The sequence below is a fragment of the Pezoporus wallicus genome, unplaced genomic scaffold (assembly GCF_028554395.1).
Source record: "Pezoporus wallicus isolate ANWC-B61680 ecotype Strahan unplaced genomic scaffold, APGP_CSIRO_Pwel_v1 contig_16, whole genome shotgun sequence".
Taxonomy (NCBI): Eukaryota; Metazoa; Chordata; class Aves; order Psittaciformes; family Psittacidae; genus Pezoporus; species Pezoporus wallicus.
The window spans coordinates 2,499,650-2,522,943 of record NW_026641478.1 but is presented as its reverse complement, the minus strand read 5'-3'; the positions used below and the strand labels follow the sequence as shown (position 1 = coordinate 2,522,943).

Here is a 23,294-nt window from a genome sequence, read left to right as displayed (position 1 = left end):
ACACCTTACGCTAAATCATTTACCCAAGGCCTCGTCCAACCTGGTCTTGAACACTGCCAGGGATGGAGAATTCACAACCTCCCTGGGCAACCCATTCCAGTGCCTCACCACCCTAACAGGAATTTCCTTCTTATATCCAGTATAAACTTCCCCTGTTTAAATTTTAACCCGTTACCACTTGTCCTATCACTACAGTCCCTAATGAAGAGTCCCTCTCCTCCTATAGCATCCCTATAGGCCCCGTTCAGATACTGGAAGGCTGCTATGAGGTCTCCATGCAGACTTCTCTTCTCCAGGCTGAACAGCCCCAACTTCCTCAGCCTGTCTTCATACGGGAGGTGCTCCAGTCCCCTGATCATCCTCGTGGCCCTACTCCAGACTTGTTCCAACAGTTCCATGTCCTTTTTATGCTGAGGACACCAGAACTGCACACAATACTCCAAGTGAGGTCTCAGGAGAGCAGAGTGGAGGGGCAGGATCACCTCCTTTGACCTGCTGGTCACGCTCCTTTGGATGCAGCCCAGGATACGGTTGGCTTTCTGGGCTGCAAGCGCACACTGAAGCTGGCTCATGTTCATTTTCTCATCAACCAACACCCCGAAGTCCTTCTCCGCAGGGCTGCTCTGAATCTCTTCTCTGCCCAACATGTAGCTGTGCCTGGGATTGCTCCGACATCCAGCCAGTTCTTTATCCACCAAGTGGTCCATCCATCAAATTGATGTCGCTCCAATTTAGAGACAAGGATGTCGTGTGGGACAGTGTTGAATGCTGTGCACAAGTCCAGGTAGATGCCATCAACTGCTCTACCCCTGTCCATCAGTTCTGTATCCCCATCACAGAAGGCCACCAAATTGGTCAGGCAGGATTTCCCCTTAGTGAAGCCATGCTGGCTGTCACCAAGCACCTTGTTGATTTTCATGTGCCTTAGCATGCCTTCCAGGAGTATCTGCTCCAAGATTTTGCCAGGCACAGAGGTGAGACTGACTGGTCTGTAATACCCCGGGTCATCCATTTTCCCCTTCTTGAACATGGGGGTTATATTTCCCTTTTTCCAGTCATCAGGAACTTTACCTGACTGCCATGATTTTTCAAATACGATGGCCAGCGGCTTCGCAACTTCATTTGCCAGCTCCTTCAGAACCCACGGATGGATCTCATCAGGACCCATGGACTTGTGCACATTCAGATTTTTAAGATGGTCTCAAACCAGTTCCTCTCCTACAGTGGGCCCAAGGTCTTCATTCTCACAGTCCCTGCATCTGCCTTTCAAGACTTGGGTGGTTTGGTCAGAGCCTTTGCTAGTGAAGACCGAGGCAAAGAAGTCATTCAGAACCTCAGCCTTCTCCAAATTCTGTGTAGCCAGTTCTCCCAAGAGCTTCCTGAGGGGGCCTACATTCTCCCTAGTCTGTTTTTATTTGCTCTGTACTTGTAGAATCCCTTCCTGTTATCTTTAATACCTCTAGCTAAATGTCGTGGTTTAAACCCAGTCAGGCAATTTGTTCACTCACTTCCCCCCCTTTTTGCCCTCCCCCTGCTCCCAGAGGGACAGAGAGGAGAATCAAAAAGAATGCAACTCCCACGGGTTGAGATAAGAACAGTTTGGTAACTAAGGTATAACACAAATCACTACTGCTACCACCAATAATAATAATGATAAAGGAAATAACAAGGGAAGAGAATACAACACCTCAGCACCAGCCGACTGATAACTCGCCCCCCAAGCCCGACCAAGCACCGACCCATACCTCCTCCAACCCCGCAGTCTCCCAGCCCTTCTAGGTAACTCCCAGTTACATCCTGGGCATGACGTGCTGTGGTATGGAATAGCTCTTTGGTCAGTTTGGGTCAGGTGTCCTGTCTGCTTCCTCCCGGCTTCCCCTCCTCCCTGGCAGAGCATGAGGCTCACAAAGTCCTTGGCCAAACCAAAACATCATTGTTATCAGCTCTGTTCCCAGGCTGAAAGTCAAAACACAGCACTGCACCAGCTACCAAGAAGGAGAAACATGACGGCTACTGCTGAACCCAGGACACTAAGTTTAATTCTAACTGGGCCTTAGCTTTCCTAACCTGGTCCCTAGATTTCCAGACAACATCCCTGTACTCTTCCCATGCCACCTGTCCTTGCTTCCACTTATTATAAGCCTCTTTTTTAATTTGAATTTTCCTCAGGAGCTCCTTATTCATCCAAGGAGGTCTCCTGGCCCTCCTGCTGCACTTCCTTCTGGTTGGGATGCAACACTCCTGAGCTTGTAGCAGGTGATCCTTGAATATCAACCAACAGTCTTGGGCCCCCCTGCCCTCTAGGGCTGTATCCCATGGAACCTTCCTAAGCAGGTTCCTGAAGAGGCCAAAGTCTGCTCTCTTGAAGTCCAGGGCAGTGAGCTTGCTGCACGCTCTTCTCACTGTCCTGAGGATCAAGAACTTGACCATCTTGTGATCGCTGCATCCAAGGCTGCCCTGGAGCGTCACATTTCCAACGAGCCCTTCCCTGTTGGTGAGCACGAGGTCAAGCATGGCACCTCTCCTTGTCGGCTCCTCTATTACTTGCAGAAGGAAGTTGTCTTCTACACAATCGAGGATCCTCCTGGATTGCTTGTGCCGGGCCGTACCGTCCTTCCAACAGATGTCAGGGTGGTTGAAGTCCCCCCATGAGAACAAGGGCCTGTGAGTGTGAGGCTTTTCCTATCTGTCTGTAGAGTGCTTCATCCACAGGTTCTCCTTGATCAGGCGGTCTGTAACAGATCCCCACAGTAATGTCTCCTATAGCTATATTCCCTTTAACCCTGACCCACAAACTCTCTGTGGACTGCTCACCTGTCCCCAGACAGAGTTCCAGCCTATCACTAACATAAAGGGCAACTCCCCCTCCCCGCCTGCCAGGCCTGTCTTTCCTAAAGAGCCTGTAACCTTCCATTCCAACACTCCAGTCATAGGAGCCATCCCACCATGTTTCTGTGATGCCTATTATATCATACCCCCGTAGACATGCACACATCTCTAATTCCTCTTGTTTGTTCCCCATGCTACGGGCATTTGTATAGAGGCATCTGAGCTGAGCTCCAGCTGAAGCCGGCTCATTGGCTGGAGCAGCTGGGATATCTCTGCATTGCTCCAAGCATTTATTGTAGGTTCTGGCAACTGACTGGGTGTGTTGGAATGGAATGATGCCCCCCTCCCCCAACACATCTAGTGTAAAGCCTCCTTGACCAGTCTGGCAAGCCTCCTACCAAAACTGCTCTTTCCCTTCTTTATCAGACCAGCTCCACCAGCCCCCACTAGCCCCGGCCTACAAGCTTGGGTCCCGTGTTCAAGACACCCAAACCCCTGACTATGACACCACCCTTTTAACCATTTATTAACCTGGCTAATCCTCCTAGCTTTTCTTAGGTCCTCCCCTGTATCCTGGAGAATCGATGAAAAGACTATCTGAGCTCCAGAGCCCCTAACCACCTCCCCCAGGGCTTTGTAGTCCTTCTTTATGTTCCTCAGGCTACTACTATCTATATCCCTAGCACCCACATGTATCACCAGGAGTGGGTAATAGTCCATGGGACTTACTAGAGCAGGCAGCCTCTCTGCCACATCCCTGATCCGTGCCCCTGGTAGGCAACACACCTCCCTGAGACGGGGTCTGGCCGGCAGACTAGTGCTTCTGTCCCTTTCAGTGTAGAGTCCCCTACTACTACGACCCGCTGCTTTTTCCTAGCGGCACCAGTGGAGATCTTCTTTATCAGTGCATCAGCCGGCTGTTTCTGGCTCGAGCGCGCTTCCTCATTAGCACCCTGCAGGACAGCAAAGCGGTTCTGCGTGGGGACAGGGGATTTAGGGGGAAGCCCCTTGCTTTTGGTTGTCCTTTTCCTTCTTTTTTTTTTTGTTGTTCTTTTTTGTCACTAATTCCCAGCTTCCCAGGTTAACGGCCTCCTTCTTTCCTTCATGAGGTAGAGGTGAAGCTCGAGGCCCCTGCACAGTTTGGGCCTGGAGCAAGCAGTGCTGCTTCCTCTCAGCTTCCCTGGGACCTCGCAGCCTATTAACAGCATCCCGCACCTCAGCCCCTGCTGCAGGAGGACCTCCACCAGGGAGCACCGAGTGCAGCCCTGCCCACTGTGCACCCTCCCCTCACCAGACCAGTGCAGGCACTCTCTACACCCCGAGCTCTGCACTGCAGCCTCCCCTCTCATCGGCTCTGTCTGGGTGCCTACGCTGGCCACCGCCGGGGCAGCCAGGGCAGAGCTCCCGGACCGGGCCCTGATCATACGACGGGTGCTCACCGTCCCGCTCTCCTGCCCGCGGGAACTGCTTCGACCCGCTCTGGTCGCTCGCGCTCCCTGGGGCAGGTTTTTAACCAGTCAGGGCTGGTGCCGCTGCTTCAGGCTCCGCCCCCTGTGAGTCAGCTGCTCGCTCTCGTCAGCTGAGCTGCCGGCTCCTGGGCAGGGCCTGTCGAGGACTTGAGGCTCCCTCGGTGGCTCTCGTCGCTCTGAGTTGAGGCTCCTGGACGCTGATCTCCCCCCTGCTCCGGTGTTGAAGGCGTCCTCTCTAGAGCTACTCACCTCAGCAATTGCCTAAGTTGCTGTATGTTTGTCTCGTGCAGGTCATTGTCAATACTCTTTGCTTTAATAAGCAAAGTTGTTTTCTTCAGTATATATGAAGGAATAATAAACAGCAAATAAATTTAGTCAGCATTACTGAGGCACCTAAGCTGTTAGTAGAAAGCAAATAGAAGACATACTGTGCATCTCTAAATGCACTGTGCTTCCAGAAGGAGCTGTTCCATCAGCTTACTGAACGTATTTTAATAGTATTTTCTTTATGAGGTTCTTTCATGTAAAAAAAATAAAATACAGCTGAAGGGCATTTATAATCTCTCACTGTTCTTTTCCTCAGAGGTGATTCACCCCTAGGACATAAATTAAGACCAACCTTCCCTTGAGTCATCACGCGTTTGGGAATGCTTTCTTTTCAAGAGCCCAGCTATCCATGAGTGCTGCTGTTATGCCTGTGCAGCTCCTGGAGTATCTACAGTGCTCCCATTTTCCAGTGTGATGCCATCTCTTTTCTAGAGCTAGTGAGCACAGTAACATGAGAAACTTGGCAAAACAGGAAACTTTACTGTGACTTTTGGTGCTGCTCTTGAGCTGTAGGCTTGCTGAACTCTTCATGATCTCTAAAGGAAGCCTGAGATACCTTGATAATTGTTATCCAGGGCTGTGGTTAGGCAGAGTTGAGTAGCAGTGACAGCCGCCTGTCTTGAGATACATGTTGCAAAACCTAGAAAATGTCCATCTCTGAGACTGCAATACCAGAGAGCACAAGCTAAGAAACTGAAAGAGTTAGCTCTTTCAATAAGCATTCTTGGATTCCCGTTTCACCCATCCAAACAAAATAAGAGCATTTTTAAACAAATCTCGTTGCCTGTCATTCCCCTTCCCGTGCCTCCCTTGCAGGGCCAGGCAGCTCTCCAGTTTTGCTCTCTACTCCAGCTGCTTTCAGTATCTCTCAGCACTTATTAATCCTATGTGGTATTTCACAAGTAGGGAGGAATGTCTCTTTCTCTGTGTCACCTCTGAAGCTTGTCTCCGGGTCTGTCCCATGACACCAACAACCCCCAGTTCCTCTCGGGACTGCCCCAGGTTACACATGTGCCCCATAGTCCCCACATGCCTGTCTCTCAGTTTCCTCCCCTTGCCCATACGCAGGTTGTGCTTTCTTCCCATTGGAGGGCAGCAGCCAGGGTAAGAGGGAAGGCAGGTAGCCTGCTTTTCTGCTCTCCTCTCCTTTCCTGTCTCTCTGGCACAAAACATCATTCTGATGGGTTGATCTTGTCTGGCTGCCAGATGCCCACCCAGATGCTCTCACATTCCCCCTCCTCAACAAGACAGAGGGAGAAAAAGAGGTAGAAGAGCTCATGGGGCCAAGATCATGGGGATAGTGAGATCACTTACCACTCCCCATCACAGGCAAAATGGACTCATCATGGGGAAAATTAATTTATTGCTAATTAAAAATAGATTAGGATGGTGAGAACCACAGCCTGCAACCCACTGTTTTCCTGGGCTGAACTTCACTCCTTCACTCGCAGCTCCTCTATCTCCCCCTTCCAGAGTACTGCAGGGAGATGGGGAATGGAGGTTGGGGTCAGTCCAAACAGCTCCTCTTTGCCACTCCTTCCTCCTCACACTTTTTCCATGCTTGAGTGTGGGCCCTCATGGCCTGCAGTTCCCATCAGAAAAGCCTGATCCGCTGTGCTCTCTCCATGGGCTGCAGAGGAATGTCTGCTCCACTGTGGAGCACCTCATCCCTCCTTGGTGTCTGCAGGGCTGTTTCTCACTTTCTTCCTCAGTCTGCCTGCGTGGCATTTTTTTTTCCCTTCCTTAAATATGCTTTTCCCTGAGGCATCACCACCTTTTCTGCAGGACTCAGGCATGCCCTGCAGTGGGTTGGTTGGAGCTGGTAGGAACTGGCTGTGTCCAGCATGGGGCAGCCCTGGCCTCTCCTCAGAGACCCCTGCCAGCACCACTGCCATACACTGTGGGTACTGTAAGCTGTGGATGGACAAAGCAATCTGCAATTCTCAGTCTTCAGGTGTTCATAAGACCTAGGTTTGTGGGACTTCTTGAAAACAATCTGTGAAAGCCTAGCTGACATCGGTCACCTGAAAGTTATTAGGTGCAGTGGTTTTGCTACATGTGATGGTGGAGGGAAGGCTCCTTCAGAGGTTGGCATTGGTGTTGAATTGAGTCAGAAATCAGGACAGCTGAGTTTTTCTGAGTTGAGTAGGGCGACATGGGTCCCAGCCTAGTGTCTCATGATGAACACTCAGAATGAAACACTGCTCATGAAGTTTTACTGCAGTTTTTACTTTCAAGTGTCCTGTGTCATAGAAAGCAGATGTAGCCCTTTCCCTTCACTTTCTGAAGACAGGCAGGTAAGTAACTTGAGGGTAAACTGAGTTTTTGATGGGTGTTACATGTGCAGTTTTATTTCAGATCTGCTGTGTGCATTGGTGTAGCCTGTTCATATGCCTGCATGCTACTGGAGATGCTGTGGCACCCCGAGGTGACTTTGCCATTCTGTCACTTGATTTTGGGAAGCTCAGTGCAAGTGGTGCCATCCGGCCCAAGCAAGCGGATGTGTTGTGTGCCCTGATGTTGTTCTGGGACGAGATTAATTTCAGCACGCTCATATTAATCCATTATATGTCTCTTTCCAGCACAAATGGACCCCCGAGGCCTATCTCCCAGACAAATTAAAAGTGACAGTGATGATGACGACCTGCCAAATGTGACCTTAGATAGCGTTAATGAAACTGGATCTACAGCGCTCTCCATAGCCAGAGCAGTACAAGAGTAAGTATCGCATTCCCAGAGCAAGATGAGTATTGCCAAGGTGTCCCCAGGCTGAAGGAGGCTCCGGCACGGCAGGGGTGTCCCCCCATCTGTGGGTCAGCATACCTGCCAGCATCTCTTCTGTGTATCTTTGTTCCCTTTAGGAAGAGATGGCTGTATCTCTTGCCTCTCTCTCATTTTCTTTTCCTTTCTTTCTGTGTGCCCTCATTATTAGGTAAAGTTTCATAATGAAATTGTTACTTCCCCTTTATTTACTTGCAGAGCTTTCAGTGTTTTTATGTCCTCTTCAAAGGGAGTCCAAGTCAGGCTTTCACTCAAAAACACATGATTTTTTTTCCTGACTGAAAGCAGCATCAAGGAGTTCATTCTAGTTACTGTCAATTAGGAACTACCTACATTTCTCCTGAAGGACAGTGTCACTGAAAGGAAATTAGTGAGGGACTTTGAGCAGTTTATCCATTGCTATTATTTTTCGTGTACTTTTACTCACTGGACAGACAAATAAGTTCTTAATTTAATGTCTGCATTGCTTATTTAGGAAAAAAAGGAACAGTTCATCATGAACATTAGCAATTCTGTAGATGCATGAGCTTGCTCAGTCACTGTAGCAGCTGGAAGGGAACCAACTGTGAGGTAAATAAGTATTAATATCCCCATTTTATAGGTGAGGAAAATGAGGTTATGCGTAAAGGTCACCCTGTAGGTCTGAAGCAGAGCTGGAAATAGAACTAGAGCCTCCAGGCACTGAAGCCTGTGCTAGAGCCACAAAGCACATTACTTTATCTGAGAGGTTCAAAATATGGACATTTTGGACATTATTAAAGAAGAAGGGATATAGTAAAGGCCATTAGACATTGTTATTATGTAATTTATTATAAATGAATTTTTGATGTCTTAATGTGGTATCTAAAAAGTAATTATATTTTGCTGTGCTTTCCTAGCCATCAGTAGCCAAAAGCGCTGATGTTTCCAAGCTGTGTTTGAGGAGGAACTACTTTTTTTGTGTTTTCACCAGACAGCTACTAATTCATCTTTTAGTCAAGCACACTAACTGTGATCCTCAAACCTATGTATTCCCCTTAAGCAGAGAAAGAGGTCTCTACAGGCAAGGCAGGGCATTGGCTTTCATTGTAATTGACATGCTCCCTTTCTGGATAAAGGTGATAAGGGAAGGGAAGGTTTCTTTACTAGTGACACTATTGCTTCATAGACAGGCCTCACACGTATTTTGAATTTGCTAGTTACAGCACAAGGCCCTGAAGTGTCAAGTATTTTTTCTCAGTTTATAGCACACATAATAAGCCAGAAAAGTAAAACAACCCATCGTGATTTTGCACTAAATAGTTCAGTCTAATTAATGAGAAAAGGAAGCACAGGGCACTAGAAAGTGATTCTGCTGCACAACTGGCAGGCAGATACTGTTCTCCGTGATTGATATTACTTGAACACTTAGAGAATTGTTCAAACCATGAAAAGCATTTTAGATTTTCCACAGTGCATTCCACAGTTTGTGAAGGTAAATGTGTTGGAATATTACTTGGCTGGCTCTGGGGTTTAAGAATTAAATTAAGCAACTTAATAATATAACATCAACTCATCCTTGTTATGGGTTTTATTTAAACAGTAATCTGTTGGTTTATTTCAAAAGGCCCCTTAGGAAAATCTAATTTGACTGTGATCTGCAATTTGTCTTCTTCTTGACTTCATTCTCAGTCACAGACACCACATACACAGCTCCTGAGCTGAAAAGAGACATTAGCACATTATACCGACTTCACTCAATCCATTTCTTTTGCGGTCTGTGATACAGTGCCTCGCAGGCAGACCCTCTTCTGAATCTGGGTATCTAACACATACCTTCATATTAGACATCTAGCAAAGCAGTCCGCATTCTACGTACCCTTGATGCAGAGAGGAAAGTGCCTTTGAAGCCTTCCAAAGGGAGATCCGGTGTGCTCAATTTTAGAATCTAAACTTAGCAGACAGGAATTTCCTCTGAGGACGTGGAAAGGCACCTACTGTTCTGTACTGGGCAGCGTAGGGGCATGCATAGAAAGACTGCTTCAGTAGGCGGTAAAGCGTAGGTCTAGGCTAAGTGCTGAAATGAGGCAGGCTGGACCTCAGAGTCCAGAATACTGTCGCACAGAGTGTGTTCTTTCTAAAGTGGGCTTGTAAGCTCTTCATTGTGAACAGTTATGCAGTTACTAACAAAAATAACTTCTTGCATATACTGGCTCAGAGGTAGAGTGTGGTACCTCCAAAGGGACAACAGCATCCTTTCCTTCAGTTGCTGTTCTGCAATCTTGTCTTTGTTAAACAAAATGCCAAGCCCAATTTGCAGATGCTGGTGGCAAGTGCGAGGTAGCAGTTGACCTTCTCCTGGTTGCTTTTCAGACATGTTTTAAATTATCCTGCATAAGGTTTATAAACATGTATATATGTATGTGTATATATTTGCCTATTGTTGCCTCTTTTCAAAGAGCAGAAAAGGGTTTCAAATACCCTGTGGGGGATTGGTTTGGTGAGGCTCCTGACTTCCCTGTGTGCTATGTGTGGGGTTCAGGATTCATCTTGCTTAGTTAGACATTTGCAACATAGGTGTCTCATCCAAGCTAGTTATCTTGCCTCCCTGCATATGGACCAGATAGCAGGTGGCGTGTCCAGGCGATAATTCATTTGACCTATCCTAGCTGTCTAATTTAGGGAGGGAGAGAAGCACTCAAGCCCATGAGCTCCCGTTCCTCTCCATTAACTGCAGACAGTGCAGACAGCTGCCTGGGACACATGTGTCAGCACTGCGGATCTCTGGTGTGAGGTGAGGGTACAGCAATCCATGGCACCTGACTGGGGAGTCAGCGTGCCAGAAGCTGGGAGTAACAGGATGATACTGAATGCTCCACATCTTCCCTTGGATCTAAATCTGCCAGGTGGGGTTAGCAATACCAAGGTTTTAACCACAAGCTGAAGGAAATTAACTTACCGGTGTTTGGGGAGGAACTGTTGTTTTAATACAGCCATTTTTAAGCTTATTGTCTTGGAAATTACCCTTATGTGGCTGGGTCACAGGGCAGTTTGGAATTCCTGTATGACAGCTTTGCTTTTCACGTCCTCTAAAAATGGAAGGCATCCCCTATGTTGCTGCTTTGTTTTAGGTCCACTAAAGTCTTACAAGAAAAAAAAATCCTTACCAATAAAAATTGTAACAATCAGACACTAAGAGCCACATGTTTGGCGTTAGTTTTTATTCGCATAAACAGAATGTAATTGTTTGCATATTTGTAAAATGACCAAGTATGACTATTTTTTCTCAGAGAAATGCCTTCTTGCTGCTAGCTTTATATTGGCTGAGCTTCCAGACTTCTCAGTAGTTCTTTTGGAATGACTTCATAGTCCTTCCTCAGCAAACCCAATCAATAATGTAAAGTTATAGATAAACAAAGTCATTATTTCAAGCAGGGTACTTTGATGAAATTTCTTTATGTGGCAGTGCTGCTTTATGGCAGTTGCTGTGCCTTACCATAAGATAGACTAAGAATAATTTATTAATCTCAGATAATATGCTCTGGCTGATAATAAATACTGCAGCAATATGTAGATTTCAGTGGGCTTTGCATTGTAAGCAGCATTTCATCCTTTTTGTAGCGTGTTTTACAAACTTGATTTGACACGTAGCTCTCTAACAAAGAGCAGATTTGCCTCTATGCCTGACACTACAAATGCTTATTACACAGCAAGTATAGCATCATATATTCAGGGTCAAATCTCAGACATGCTCTAGAAATCTTTATGAAGCCAAGGGAGGAAAGGGTGTTAGTCAAGCCCTAGAAGACCAGTAAAACTTTTTAAAGGCCTCTCTCAGAGGTAGCGTGCTGTTTCCTCAGCCTTGCAGCCATTCCATCCCTAGGCAGCCCTGATACAGTGGGGCTTGGGAGCCATCTCCATGGTACATAGTAAGGAAACCCTAAACAGGACAGTCATCTCCTTCTTTCCCTACACATTTGTGCAGTAAAGTATGTTACTTTACAGCGTGCAGCTCTCTCCCTGAACACACAAGGTAAGATTTCCTGCTTTCAGATGCTGAGGGCAGAAATGGAGGGTGATTTTTAGCCTGAACTCTTGCTCAGTATATTGGTGAAAATCCGAAGAGCCAGAAATTCCTCCTTCTTTCTATAGATTTTTTCCTCCTTAGAGGTTGTAGGCTGAGGGAACTCCTTTGCCAAAACCATCTTTTTCTTTCAAATAATGTCAAGGAATAGATGGACTGTGCATATAAACTGTGCATATGAACAAGAAGCTTAAGGTAGCTTCTTTTTCTGGGATAACAGAGAGAGAGGAAATCCTGAATACTTAATAGTTACAGCTGCAGTTAATTCATAGAAATGTGATTTGTCATTTGGATGTGACTGTGGTGACCTTTAGCATGAACTCTTCTTTGCACTGAGCTGGGTGCCACTGAGTGCTTGCATGAAAATGAGATTAGGGGCTTTGACCCTACCCACATTCTCTTTGGTTACGCTTTGCAATTGATATATTGATGCTAATGTGATCGTTACTTTATTTTTAAATTCTGCTGGATTTTCTAGAACAGAATGGTTTGCATTATTGCAATGCAGTGGAAGATAGTTTTAGTGAGAAAGAAATTTCCCAGCAGACAGGCAGCATAGCCACGGTACCACTGTAGTCTTAAATAGGTATGTATTTTTGAAGTCTTGATATTTTCTCCTTAGATCAGTTTTTTTCTCCCTCTTCTTCTTCAGTGTAAATCAGCTTTTGTGGTTGATTTTTATCTCTTCTGAGGTTTATAACTGCTTTCTCATCAACCATTCATTTTCTACACTGATGTTTTCTGTTTTCCTGCTTCAGCTGCAATCATCCCAATTAGTTATGATAAATATGATAAATAATTTCCAATTATTATGATAAAGTGTCAAATTACATTCATTTTACTGTTTGCACATCTGTATTCAACATGTTTCTGTGATACCCTACCCATGGCAGGGGGGTTGGAACTAGATGATCTGAAGGTCCTTTCCAACCCTGACTATTCTATGATTACTACCGGTGTGCTATTCACTATATGGAACTTTCAGCTCAGTTTTTTCTTCTACTTGCAGACAAAATACTTTGTCATGAGTCTCCAAGAAATGTAAGTGAGGGTGTTTTGGCAGTACTTGTGTGAACTTTGTTCCTCTCTCCTCTGGTACATCTGCCCTCCATGAACAAGTGTTCATTTTAAAACTGGCACAGTTGGATGGGGATTTTACATGTGGAGAACAGACTAGTGCTGGTCCAGAATTTCCCAGTAAAACTTTTTTTTTCCACTGGAGAATGCCAATTGATCTAGAGCAAAATTGTGGGAATACATCAGTTTCAATTTTACTTTTCTTGTGAAGATTTCCCGAGTCTGGGATGCATTTTCCCATTGCATTGAGACTTTAGAATAGAAGATCCCACAGTTGCTGTAACACTCATGGAAGAAACTGGACTGCACACTCAGAAAGCAGAACTGCCCGTGGGCTTCCCATCTCCCCACAGGCTGTTACACAGTGGGGCTTCTCAGCTTCCTACAGAGTCACTCTACAAACTGAACCGAGTCATTAAACATCAATAGTGGGAGGGGTGTATGCAGATACATGAGTGAAAGACGCTGGTTATGTAGAGCCCTGTAAGGCAAGCAGTCATCTGTACTGCAGTTGATGCCCCCACTGTCATTATTTCAGGGATATTTGTGTTCTAATTTTGTGTTATTTTTTGTCAGCAGTCTTAGATACATATCCTGTGGCAGAAGAGGTTTCTGCAGTGAAAAGTGTTGCTGGGTTGGAAGTTGGCTAATGACCCAAAGGCGCTATTGAGGTGACAGAGGTGCACTGTGTCTCAGCTACCTGTGTGCAGTACTGGTGTCCTGGTTTTGGCTATAATAGTTATTTTTTTCCTTCTTAGTCCAGTTTGTACATATCCTTGCAGCAGGGTTCATCTCTCACAATGTAATCTACCTAAAAGCTAGGCTTCAGGGTTCTAGATTTCCCTCAGAGAAGAGATGCACATACTTCTAGGTCCAGCCATCTCATCAGTTGTGATCATCTACCTTTTGGAGGTGCCTGCCTTCTTCAGTGGTTATTTATAAGGACCCTGGACGAACAGCTTAGGGAGAGTGATGATAAAAACTTAACACTGTTGAAGTTATATATGAAGACCCCTCCTCTGTGTTTTTCTAAGGCCATGCCAGAAGCCTGTGACTCAAGAAGAAGCTTAACCAGTACATTTACACTTTGGGTCTGGCAACTATTATAGGTGTGATTTCTCCTACCTACATGCAGTTCAGATAACTTTCTGAAGAAGAACTGACTTCGTCTACAGTTTATTTATATAGCACTTCATAAACTTTCTTCAAGCAAAATTTGGAATCTCAGAATTCTGTGAATGTATATAAAAGTGAATGTGCCTAAATCTGTATGAAGAACTTCTACTGCAAGAACTTGAAAGCCCTTATATACCTTTGGGAATTGCTCTTTAGCACTAACTCCGAGCCTTTGGTTTTAGTAATCCAAATGAGCCTGTTGTAAAAAGGCTTAATAGCCTGGCAGTTGAGCAGTAAAATCAAAGGATACCATTCTGTGCATACACACAGATTCTAGGATTTTTGGTATGGAAATTCAATGGTATAAATCCCAGAGCTTTTTGCCAAGGTAACAGATTTCCCATCAGCCAGCAATCATTAGGAGCAAGGGCCAGGTAGACAGCAACTGTAAATCAAAAGCAGCTTCTACAAAGAAGCTGACATCACTGCCTGCTTTGAAAGGATAGTATTGCTTAAATGACAGTGTATTAGGAGGTAGAGGTATTGTTAAATAGTTTCCTGAAGAAAGCTAATTTGAAAATAGAAGTGCTTTTAGCTTGGTCTACACAAAATTATATTTTCCTGTCTCCCCTGTAACAGTAAATTACCTTGAATGTTGAGTAGATCTAAAGCAAGGACACATTGCCATTAGGATGTCTGGATTTTTTTCTCTTGAGTCGCTCTGAAGTCCTAGGCATTGCTCTTCAATACATACTTTACCACACCATTGCTAGGAGTAACATTCTCCTAAGAGAAATATTTAAATTAGGTGTATAATAAGCTGGAAGAACCAAGGAATCCTGGTTCTGTAAAGTCCAGAGGAGTTTTACCATTAACTTCATTGGTTCTGATGATTAACCCTGAAACTGTAAAAGAAGTCTGGATGTTAAAAAGAAAAAAAGTAACTTAGAGTATTTTTGGGACCAGTATGGTGCAGCAAGAGAGGCATTTGTAACATGTATGGGTTCATAGATACCTTTATGTATGTCTCTTTCATTACCTTTATCTGTCAGAATAAACTTCCAAAGATCTTGTTTCCTAGCATCAGTTCAGTGTCTATATTGAATAGTCTCTTATAATTATCTTTTAACAAAATAGACAAAATTTGTTAATTAATTTAAATTTTAGTCTACAAAGTGCCAATCATTTCCAAGTGGTTATCAAACGTTGCCATTATTGGGATTTTGCATTACTAAACATGTTTACGCAAATGTGCTTTGGAATGAAATGCCTCAAAACAATAGTGTATGATTATAATTCATATAGCATTTTTTATCTTTGGAGGGCTTTGCAAACATTAACTAATTAAATTGTACAGGTCTCTCGTGTGTTCAAATATTATAATTATCTGCAGGTTAGTGACTTGCTTAAGGCAATACAGCAAAGCAGAGGATGAGTTGGGATCAGGGACATCTGCCTTCTAGTCCCATGCTTAATCCACTACAATGTGTTGCTCCAGAGTGAAGCTTGAGTCATTATGGTTAGGTACGTGAAATGCATTTTATTGATAGGGAGGCTGGCATTGTGTAGTTGCTCGAAGAGCGTGACACTGAAGAATGAATTATAAATAACATTATGCATTACTGCTACGCAGTTAGCAGTTTGTACATCTATTTGACATCTGTTTCCCCAGCGATTTGTTATTCAGCTTTTTCTGTTTTTTTCTTTCTAAATCAGCGCAGAAAGCAGGGGCAGAGCTTTGTGCATTAGCGAATTCAGAGCCGTAGCAAATACTCATCAGTGTGGATTAGATAGCAGAACAGTGCCAGAAAAAGGCACAATGAAGCTACCTCAGTGAACTGCTACCTTGACTTACTGATAAGAAAAAAGAAAGAACATTGTCCTCTGCTGTCACTTGAACCAAAATTACTTCTTTTTTCATTATCTAGATCAGATAAGTTTTTATCTTTCCTTTTCCATAAGGCAGTTCCTGTGATTTTCTGACAGACAAACATGCAGCACAGTTAAATCTTAATAGCAGTGCTTATATTGATTTATGGAAAAATGTTCCTGAATGTTTAGATCAGTGCATGCAAGACCACAAAAAAGGTTGTGTAGGTCACAGGTACATAAACCGCGCAAAGGAGGGCACTATGAAAAGGGGAACACTATTCAGTAAGGCATAATTGGGTGAGCGTGTGAATACAGGAATCTAAAAACATAAGCAAAACACATTTTTTTCTGCCATTTTCCTTTCTCCTGCACAACGGGAAAAGATTGTGCTGTTTTTTCCCCCTTCTTAGTTCAGTCCTTTTTCACTAGTAGTGACTCCAATGCAATTTAATTTCTCATAGCAAGCTCTTTTTAGAGTGGAGATAAAAAGGAGTGAAAAGAAATTCTTGAATGATGGATATGAAAGTGTTTTGTCCTGAGCCTGTGTGCCAAGGAGGTGTTGTTCTCCATGTGTATGTGACTGAGGACATAAGTGTTACTATTTTGGACATACAGAGAAAAGGATAATTGGAGCTTAAAGCTGCCATACTTATGAAATTCCTTTAGCCAGAATAAAAGGAATTGAAGGCTGAAACAAGGAGTAAAGCAATGCAATGGCTGAGATAATAGCATCTAATCCTGAGGTGTATCAGAAGTTATGATAGTCATAAGTTTCAGAGTCAAGCTGAGCACGTTCATTGTTTTAGCAGTGACAAACCAAAGATGTGTGAAGAATGAACATGCTTTTATTTATTTACCCTTCTGGGATATACTGAGGTGCAACAGGACACAGTGGTGCAAGTAAATACAAAAAATGAGGCAGGCAGAAAATAAGGAAGTGCATCCTAGGAGGCAGCAGTGGCCAAAGCACTCTTGCCTTGCATATACCACTAAGCTCAGGCAATGTTGAGCAGGCTGGCAGGTACTGAGGTCAGAGGCTGCCCTAGAAAGTGCTCATTCTAAAGCCTGTCTACAGTATCTGCTGCTGGCAGAAATCTCCAGCCTTGCAAACAGAGCCTGGAAACTGAAATAACCTGGAAATGACCAGAGGCTGCCAGCAGGCATCAAAAGAAATACTTGCATTTATGTACTTGTTAAGAGGCAGCAGGAGTCTCAGTCTTGTCAGAGTATCTCCCTCAATTATTTGCTTTAAAAATACAATATTTAGCATAGGGCTGGAATACTGTGTGATAAATCAGAGACACACAGTGCTGTCACAGAGATGGCTTCAAGTAAAATTCACCAAGGTGTGTCTGTTACAACCTGATGGCCATTGCTGTCTCTGTGACCAGTTGCTTATCATGGCCAAACCATTTCTAAATAAGTGTACAGGAGGAACTGGAATAATGACCAAAATCTCAGTCACAGATATTCAAAAGCAGAGTAACGGGATAATGTTGTATAATAAATTATTTGCTAAAAACTCTTTACACAGCTGAACAGGCTGAGAGAGTTGGGCTTGTTTAGTCTGGAGGAGAGAAGGCTCGAGACACCTTAGAACAGCCTTTCAAAACCTTAAGGGGGCCTACAAGAAATCTGAAGAGGGACTTTATACGAGGGCGGGTAGTGATATGACAAAGGAGAATGGCTTTAAGCTAGAAGAAGGGAGATTCAGATTAGATACTAGGAAAAAAATTCATTACTCTGAGTGTGGTGAGACACTGGCACAGGTTGCTCAGAGAATTCATGGCTGCCCCATCCCTGGCAGTATTAAAGGCCAGGTTGGGTGGGGTTTTGAGTAACCTGGTCTACTGGAAGGTGTCCCTGCCCATGGCAGGGGGGCTGGAACTAGATAATCTTTAAGGCCTCTTCCAACCTATACCAATCTATGATTCTATGATTTCTTTTGCACTCAACATTTCTGCTTCTGAAGTACTTGATGTCTGTATCACCACATCGTTTCTGAGATTCTTAGCTACTACTAAGGCATAATCAAAATAAAACATGTTTTTCCTCTTGCTTGAGAAGAAGTACTAAATACGTGCAGTTCTGTAACAGGTACAGCCTTTTCATCCTTTTCCATGCCATACTGCACGACATAGAGGTACTGCTATCCCCCTATGCTTGCAGCAAGTGTGAAATACTACAGGTACCCAGAACCAAGGTGAAATGCAACAGCACAGGCACTTGAGATTAATTGACTGCTTTGGGGGAGGTCTGGTGGAGGCATTGCAAGGTTATAAAATAGGTGATTGGCTCCAGCAGTGTTTCAGAGCACCTACACAAGGCATCAACACTCCCACAGTACAGTCAACAGAGTTAAGTGATCTGAAGTTCAATGGGCAAAGCAACCAGCTTCCTTTACCTACCACTTAACTATGAGTTATCTCTGCTCTTCTGGAGCTTGGGCTTCTGACCTGTAGTTTTTCATTAAAGTACAGTTTGAAAAAAAAGGCTTAAGTTCCCGACTTTCCACTGTGGAAAATAAGAGATCAAGTACTTTGTTCTGAGCTTACCTATTTCTGCCTGGTCTAAAACCCAGAGCATGCTGTCCTCTTCCCACCAGCCTTCTCTCTGTCTGAAAATGTGATGGCCAGTGGTAGCAGTGGTACAGCCACCCACGTCTGGCATAAAAACCTAGTCGTTAGAGTACTGACTCAGGAAGCCAGATACCTACGTTTGCCAATAATGGAACACAAGGGTAGAATGCAAAAGGTACAAAAGATATCCAGGAGTGCTCCTACAACATCCTTTCCCTCTTTTCCTCCTACGCTTGCGGTTTGGATTGGGAAGTGACTATTACAGGTCCTTTTTATGGTGAATCCATGTTGTCATGTGTGATTTAGCCATTTTCATAGCACAGATAAAGTTCAAGGCCCAGAGACAGGGATGGGGTGTTTCTCCCCATGATTTCTAGATGAGAGCAGAGGCTGGGTGAAAGGCCACCAGCATTTGGCTTTCAGGCCAGACAGAGAAGAACATAGGAAGCTTTAGGTGTCTGTGAGGTTGGTTGGAAGATGTCTGTGTGTCTTTCACTTCAGTGCCTGGATACTGGAGGTTCTAACCAGAGTTTCAGTTGTCCCACTGATAAAAATTTAGCCTGCAAATGCTTATCATCCTCACAAACATTATTTTTGCCTGCCGTATTGCTAACTTGTTAAAAAGGGACCTTTATGAAAAATGTACAAAATTTAAAGTCATGATTTCTGGGTAATGTGTTGCTGTTTGTATCAACTGTAGGAATAAATATTTTTCCCAGTAAGACACAAAGATGATTATAAATTAATTGACATAGGAGAGAATGGTCAATGTTATGGTTTCCAGTTGCCATTCTTCCAGTGCACATTCATTTCAGTTGAGGGCTGGTGGGGTCAGGGAGATTTTGTCCCAATGCCCCCTGATTAGGTACAACTGTGAAATAAAATCTGTATCTAGTGATGCCATGGGACAGGTACCTGAGACATTTCTGAAGAAGGAAGAGTCTACACAGAAAGTCGAAAAAGTGTCAGATGCTGAGAGAGCTAATAATTTAGACTTCAAAAATCCTTTACATCATTTTGTCATCTTGATAGCAAATTTCTGTCAGTATCAGAAATGTAACATTTACCAAATGGCAAAATCAAACAAGCAGTAAAGAAGACTAATATTTACTACACATTTGAAGCATGTAAGGGGTTTGAAAGATTCAGTGCAAAATCTTGGGAGAAAATGGATTATTTGTAGGTTTCCAAGGGCAAATGGAAAATGCAGTTATATAAATCAAGAGAAGTTGCTTTGAAATTTTCCTTTTCACTTTCAAAAATTGCTGTGCCAAGCTGGCCATTTTAATTGAGCATTATGAAGGACCCAGAATGCTTCCAGTGCAAATGCATTCAGCTGCTGGTGTGCTAGAACATTTTTGTGATTCATGTTGTTATTCTGATATTTTTACTAGTTTCTTGGGCTTTGGCCTCAAACCAATTTCTTGGTACATTTGAGGTCTAAACCACAGAGAGAAGGACTGAAGGGGGTTATTCATGGGCTTGGCTTTCTACAGGCTTTACTTTTCTGTTTCCCTCATGTGCTGGTGGAACTGTTTCCAAAGCCAGCTGTATGATGCTATGATGCCTCTTGTTTGAGCCCATGCAGCACATCAGAATTTGTCAGTGAAAAGGAGCAGACCATGTACTCCAAATCCCAACATAGGAGTTTATACAGCTATGACATCGTATATTTGTGTTGTGCAGTATTCCAAATAATATTCTAGAAGATTATCTATTTTCCCCTGAAGTCTCAGTTTTAAGTAAAAGGCTTGATTTTTTCAGTGATGTGTTGGGAATAATATTACTTAAGCAGCAGAATTCAGGGAGTGGACATTCGCTCCAGCCTCTGTTTTCTCTTTGTGCAATGTCTGCCTGCTCTAGGTTCTCGTTAATGTTTACCTCTTGGTCACTGATTATTTTTTAATGAGAAAATATGATCTACCATGATCCAGAATTACCACTACATGACACCTGGGCCCTTAAGCTTTGACTTTGCTCCCATGTAAGTTAATGGCAGAGCTCCTGATGATTTGCTTAGCACCAGCTGGGACCTCTGCAGAGCAATTTGAGTTGGAGAAGAAGTTTTAAGTGAATGAGAAAATCTGAAAGTCTCCTCCACACTGAGGCTATGTGCGTACTTTGCAGTAAGTGTTCCTCAAGCTTGTCTAAGTCCCCTACAATTGTTTGGGGTAACTTAAAATTCCTAATTGTCTGTGTTCAATTTCCAGAGAGAGCATGTGGGGCTGTGCCAGGTCAGCTGTTAACCCTTTTCGTTTTTTCAACTCCAGGTATGAAGCATTTTATTGTGTATTATATAATGTTCTGTTTTATTGACAAAGTCTAGTAGCAGTGCTTTTCAGCTTTTTTTCCCTCTTAATGTCACAGCTGGGGGATATGCGGGCCTAGGCAAGGTCTAACGTTGGTTTGTGTTACTGCTTTTAGTATTTTGGGGCTGGGAGGGTGGTGGTGTGCATCATGGGAAAGCTGCAAAATTTTTTTTCAAAATCCCAATGACTAGAATACAAAACCAGAAAAAAAGAAAATATTCTGTTAGATGTTTGATAATGCAGTTAAAAATGCTCAAATTGTCTATTGAAATTGAGTAACGAAATTAAATGTGAATCAACATAGCTGGTTATAATGAGTCATTGCCAGTTACCATGAAACAGTCCACCAGCAAAGCTGTGAATGTAGGAAAGAGATCTTTGCTTGTTTTTCAGGGACGCCAAAATTTTAAAAACTTGCTGTGTAATGCCTTAGTAGATGCCCTGCTTTATAGTTTAATACAAATCCAATGGGGGGGTGACTGGGAGGTTTCAGTAAGAGCTGTGATACCATAAGGTGCTTTGGGTTCACCTCACTTGCCCAAGGAGAAATACTGTATGACAGAGGGGTTGTACCAACTCTGATAGGATTCCTGTTTTTGTTGGCTTTGTTGCTGCTGGTTTATTGGGTTTTAAAATAGCGTGTGATTAAATGTCTGCTCTTAGTGTGCTTGCTTGCTTGTTTGTCCTTCCCCCTTCATTTGTTTGTTTTGTGGGCCCCTAAAAAGATTCCTTTGCAGTCGTGTCTGTCATGTGACAAGTGTATACACATCAACTCACTGCTTTATCTACTCTTAGTAATCCATGGGCCCTCCTATGTAGAGTACGGAAGGAAAAACAACTTCAGACATTCAGCATAAGCAAATAAACTGCAGAATAAACCTTCACATTTATAAGTAGAGTTAAATTCATAATGAAATTAAGAAGACGGCACGTTTAAGAGCAATTACACTTTCAGATTGCTAATGAGTAGTTGAATACAGAAATCGTTCCTCAAATCTACTCCAATTTGCACTTAATTGCATTACAACTGGTATATTTATATTAAAAATGTGCAGGATCTTATTACTCAAACATTTTCAAAGCAGCAGCAGGCAGCAGCAACTCCTCCGTTAAAGCCAGTGCAGCGCTTTTAAGGTTTCTGTGGAAATGGAATAGAGGTTATAAGATTATTTAAAAAAAAAATCCTTAGAATTTTCTTTGATCTGGTTGAATTTATCAGTGCAACTTCAGAATTTATAATGAAGAGCCTACTAGTTTCCCAAAATGTTGTATTTCTAGAATAAATTTGTATTTCAGATACTATTTTGAATGCAAAGCTACTTTAGTGAAAATCAGCAATAATCTATATAATCACCAATTCTATTAGCCTCTATTCTGTAGGAAGCATTTTCAAGAAGGAGGCTTGAAAATGTTGTCAATTTTTGGTCTTTTCTTAGCATTGCTCATGAATTTGTACATGTAGAGTTTACACATACCACAATAATGAATAAGAGCTCCTACTTATGAGGCCTGCTGAATAAGATTCATGGTTAGATGTAGATGAAGATGACATAAGTTATTTCATGTACCAGTTCTAAACCACTAAAAGTTTGTTGGCTCTGACTGGAATGAGTCTGAAATACAGTATTTTGTTGAGGCCAGTAGCTGGTAATAAAACCAGAAACTTGTAAGAGAGGGGTAAGGTCTTATATGGGTTTTTAAAATAAAGGACCAAATTATTCAAGAAATTCACAGCTGTCAAATCTCATTTAGGCCATGAGGATCTGTCTGCAGAGTGAAAGGTGGAAATGAGACCAATAAGATGAATATTTCAGTTAGCGTATCATTTGAAAGTATAAATTCTTATGGTGCACTTAAAACTGCTTGTTCTGCTAGGGAATATTCCTCACAGCTGGTCTTGCTTCTTGGAGTATAGCACTATTGCAGTTTAGGAGCAGTAACTGCTTGTCAGAAGTGAATTGTGCTACAATTAAGTACAGCTTAGTGAGTGTCTGTATTTCATTTGAATGAAATTTCATGCCTGGCTAGTTTTGGGTTTTCTTTTTCAATTTGGTGTTATTAAAGTTATCTTTTTCACTAAATTTCAAGAAAATTACTCTTCCATAAAACTATGGTCTAAATTACGGTATTCCAGTTATGAAAGTACAGAAATATTCTTAGATACTTGATTTTTTTTTTTTTTTTTTGTGGTAGTGGGGGAAGAGAATGGATCATGAAGTCTTGAAGAAACATTATTTGTAGGCTCCTTTTTCTATTGGTCTCATGAAATCTACTAAAAGCTGTAAGTTTTACTCAAAAGCAGTTCCACACGAATGTTCTGCATCTGCTGGCCAGTGTGGATGGCCACAAGCTGGGACTGTTGCTGCAATTCATACATGTCTAACTGTTCTTTTCCTGCAAAATGTTGAGTATTTTGTCCGTACTGCTTCCCCTGATGCAGAAGTGTGCTGATCTGCCATTTCACTGGTGTTATCACATATGAGTCTCAGATGTTAGTGGGCACAACATGCTGCTTCTTCCTTGGAGTCTTGCAAACGGTACTGGTTTTGCTTTTGTATAATTTACCCCTGTTCTTCTTTTTAACACCTTGTTCCACAGGCTCAGCCAGATGGGAGATGTTTGGCAGCTGGAGATGCCAAATTCTGGAATATAGCTTTCCTGAGTTGGCACATGGGTTCATGGCTGGCTTCTTGGCTTGCACCTCTGCTTGGCTAGCTGTGTAGCTGGCAGCTGTAGCACTGCCTTTGGGGCTATGTTAGGGTCAAGCTGCTATGGAGTTGGATGACTTTCCAGATCTGAATTACCCTGCTGGACACCATTTTCACCTTAGTTTGCTTTGACTCTGCTATTCAAAGATGGATGTTTGCACTCTTCTGTTTTATTCCTGCCATTT

At 43.2% G+C, this 23,294-nt stretch overlaps 1 protein-coding gene across 5 annotated transcripts in view; it reads left to right on the top strand.

Annotated features, from left to right (window-relative positions):
• KLF12 (KLF transcription factor 12) overlaps positions 1-23,294 on the top strand; it is a 258,883-nt gene that overhangs the window by 177,266 nt on the left and 58,323 nt on the right. For 4 of the 5 annotated variants that reach the window (XM_057424023.1, XM_057424025.1, XM_057424027.1 and 1 more), the window contains 2 exons: positions 7,208-7,343; positions 20,303-20,362. In XM_057424023.1, coding sequence (XP_057280006.1) covers positions 7,208-7,343; positions 20,303-20,362 — 196 coding nt within the window. The remainder of the gene's footprint in view (positions 1-7,207; positions 7,344-20,302; positions 20,363-23,294) is intronic. The other variant, XM_057424024.1, reaches the window with a different exon arrangement.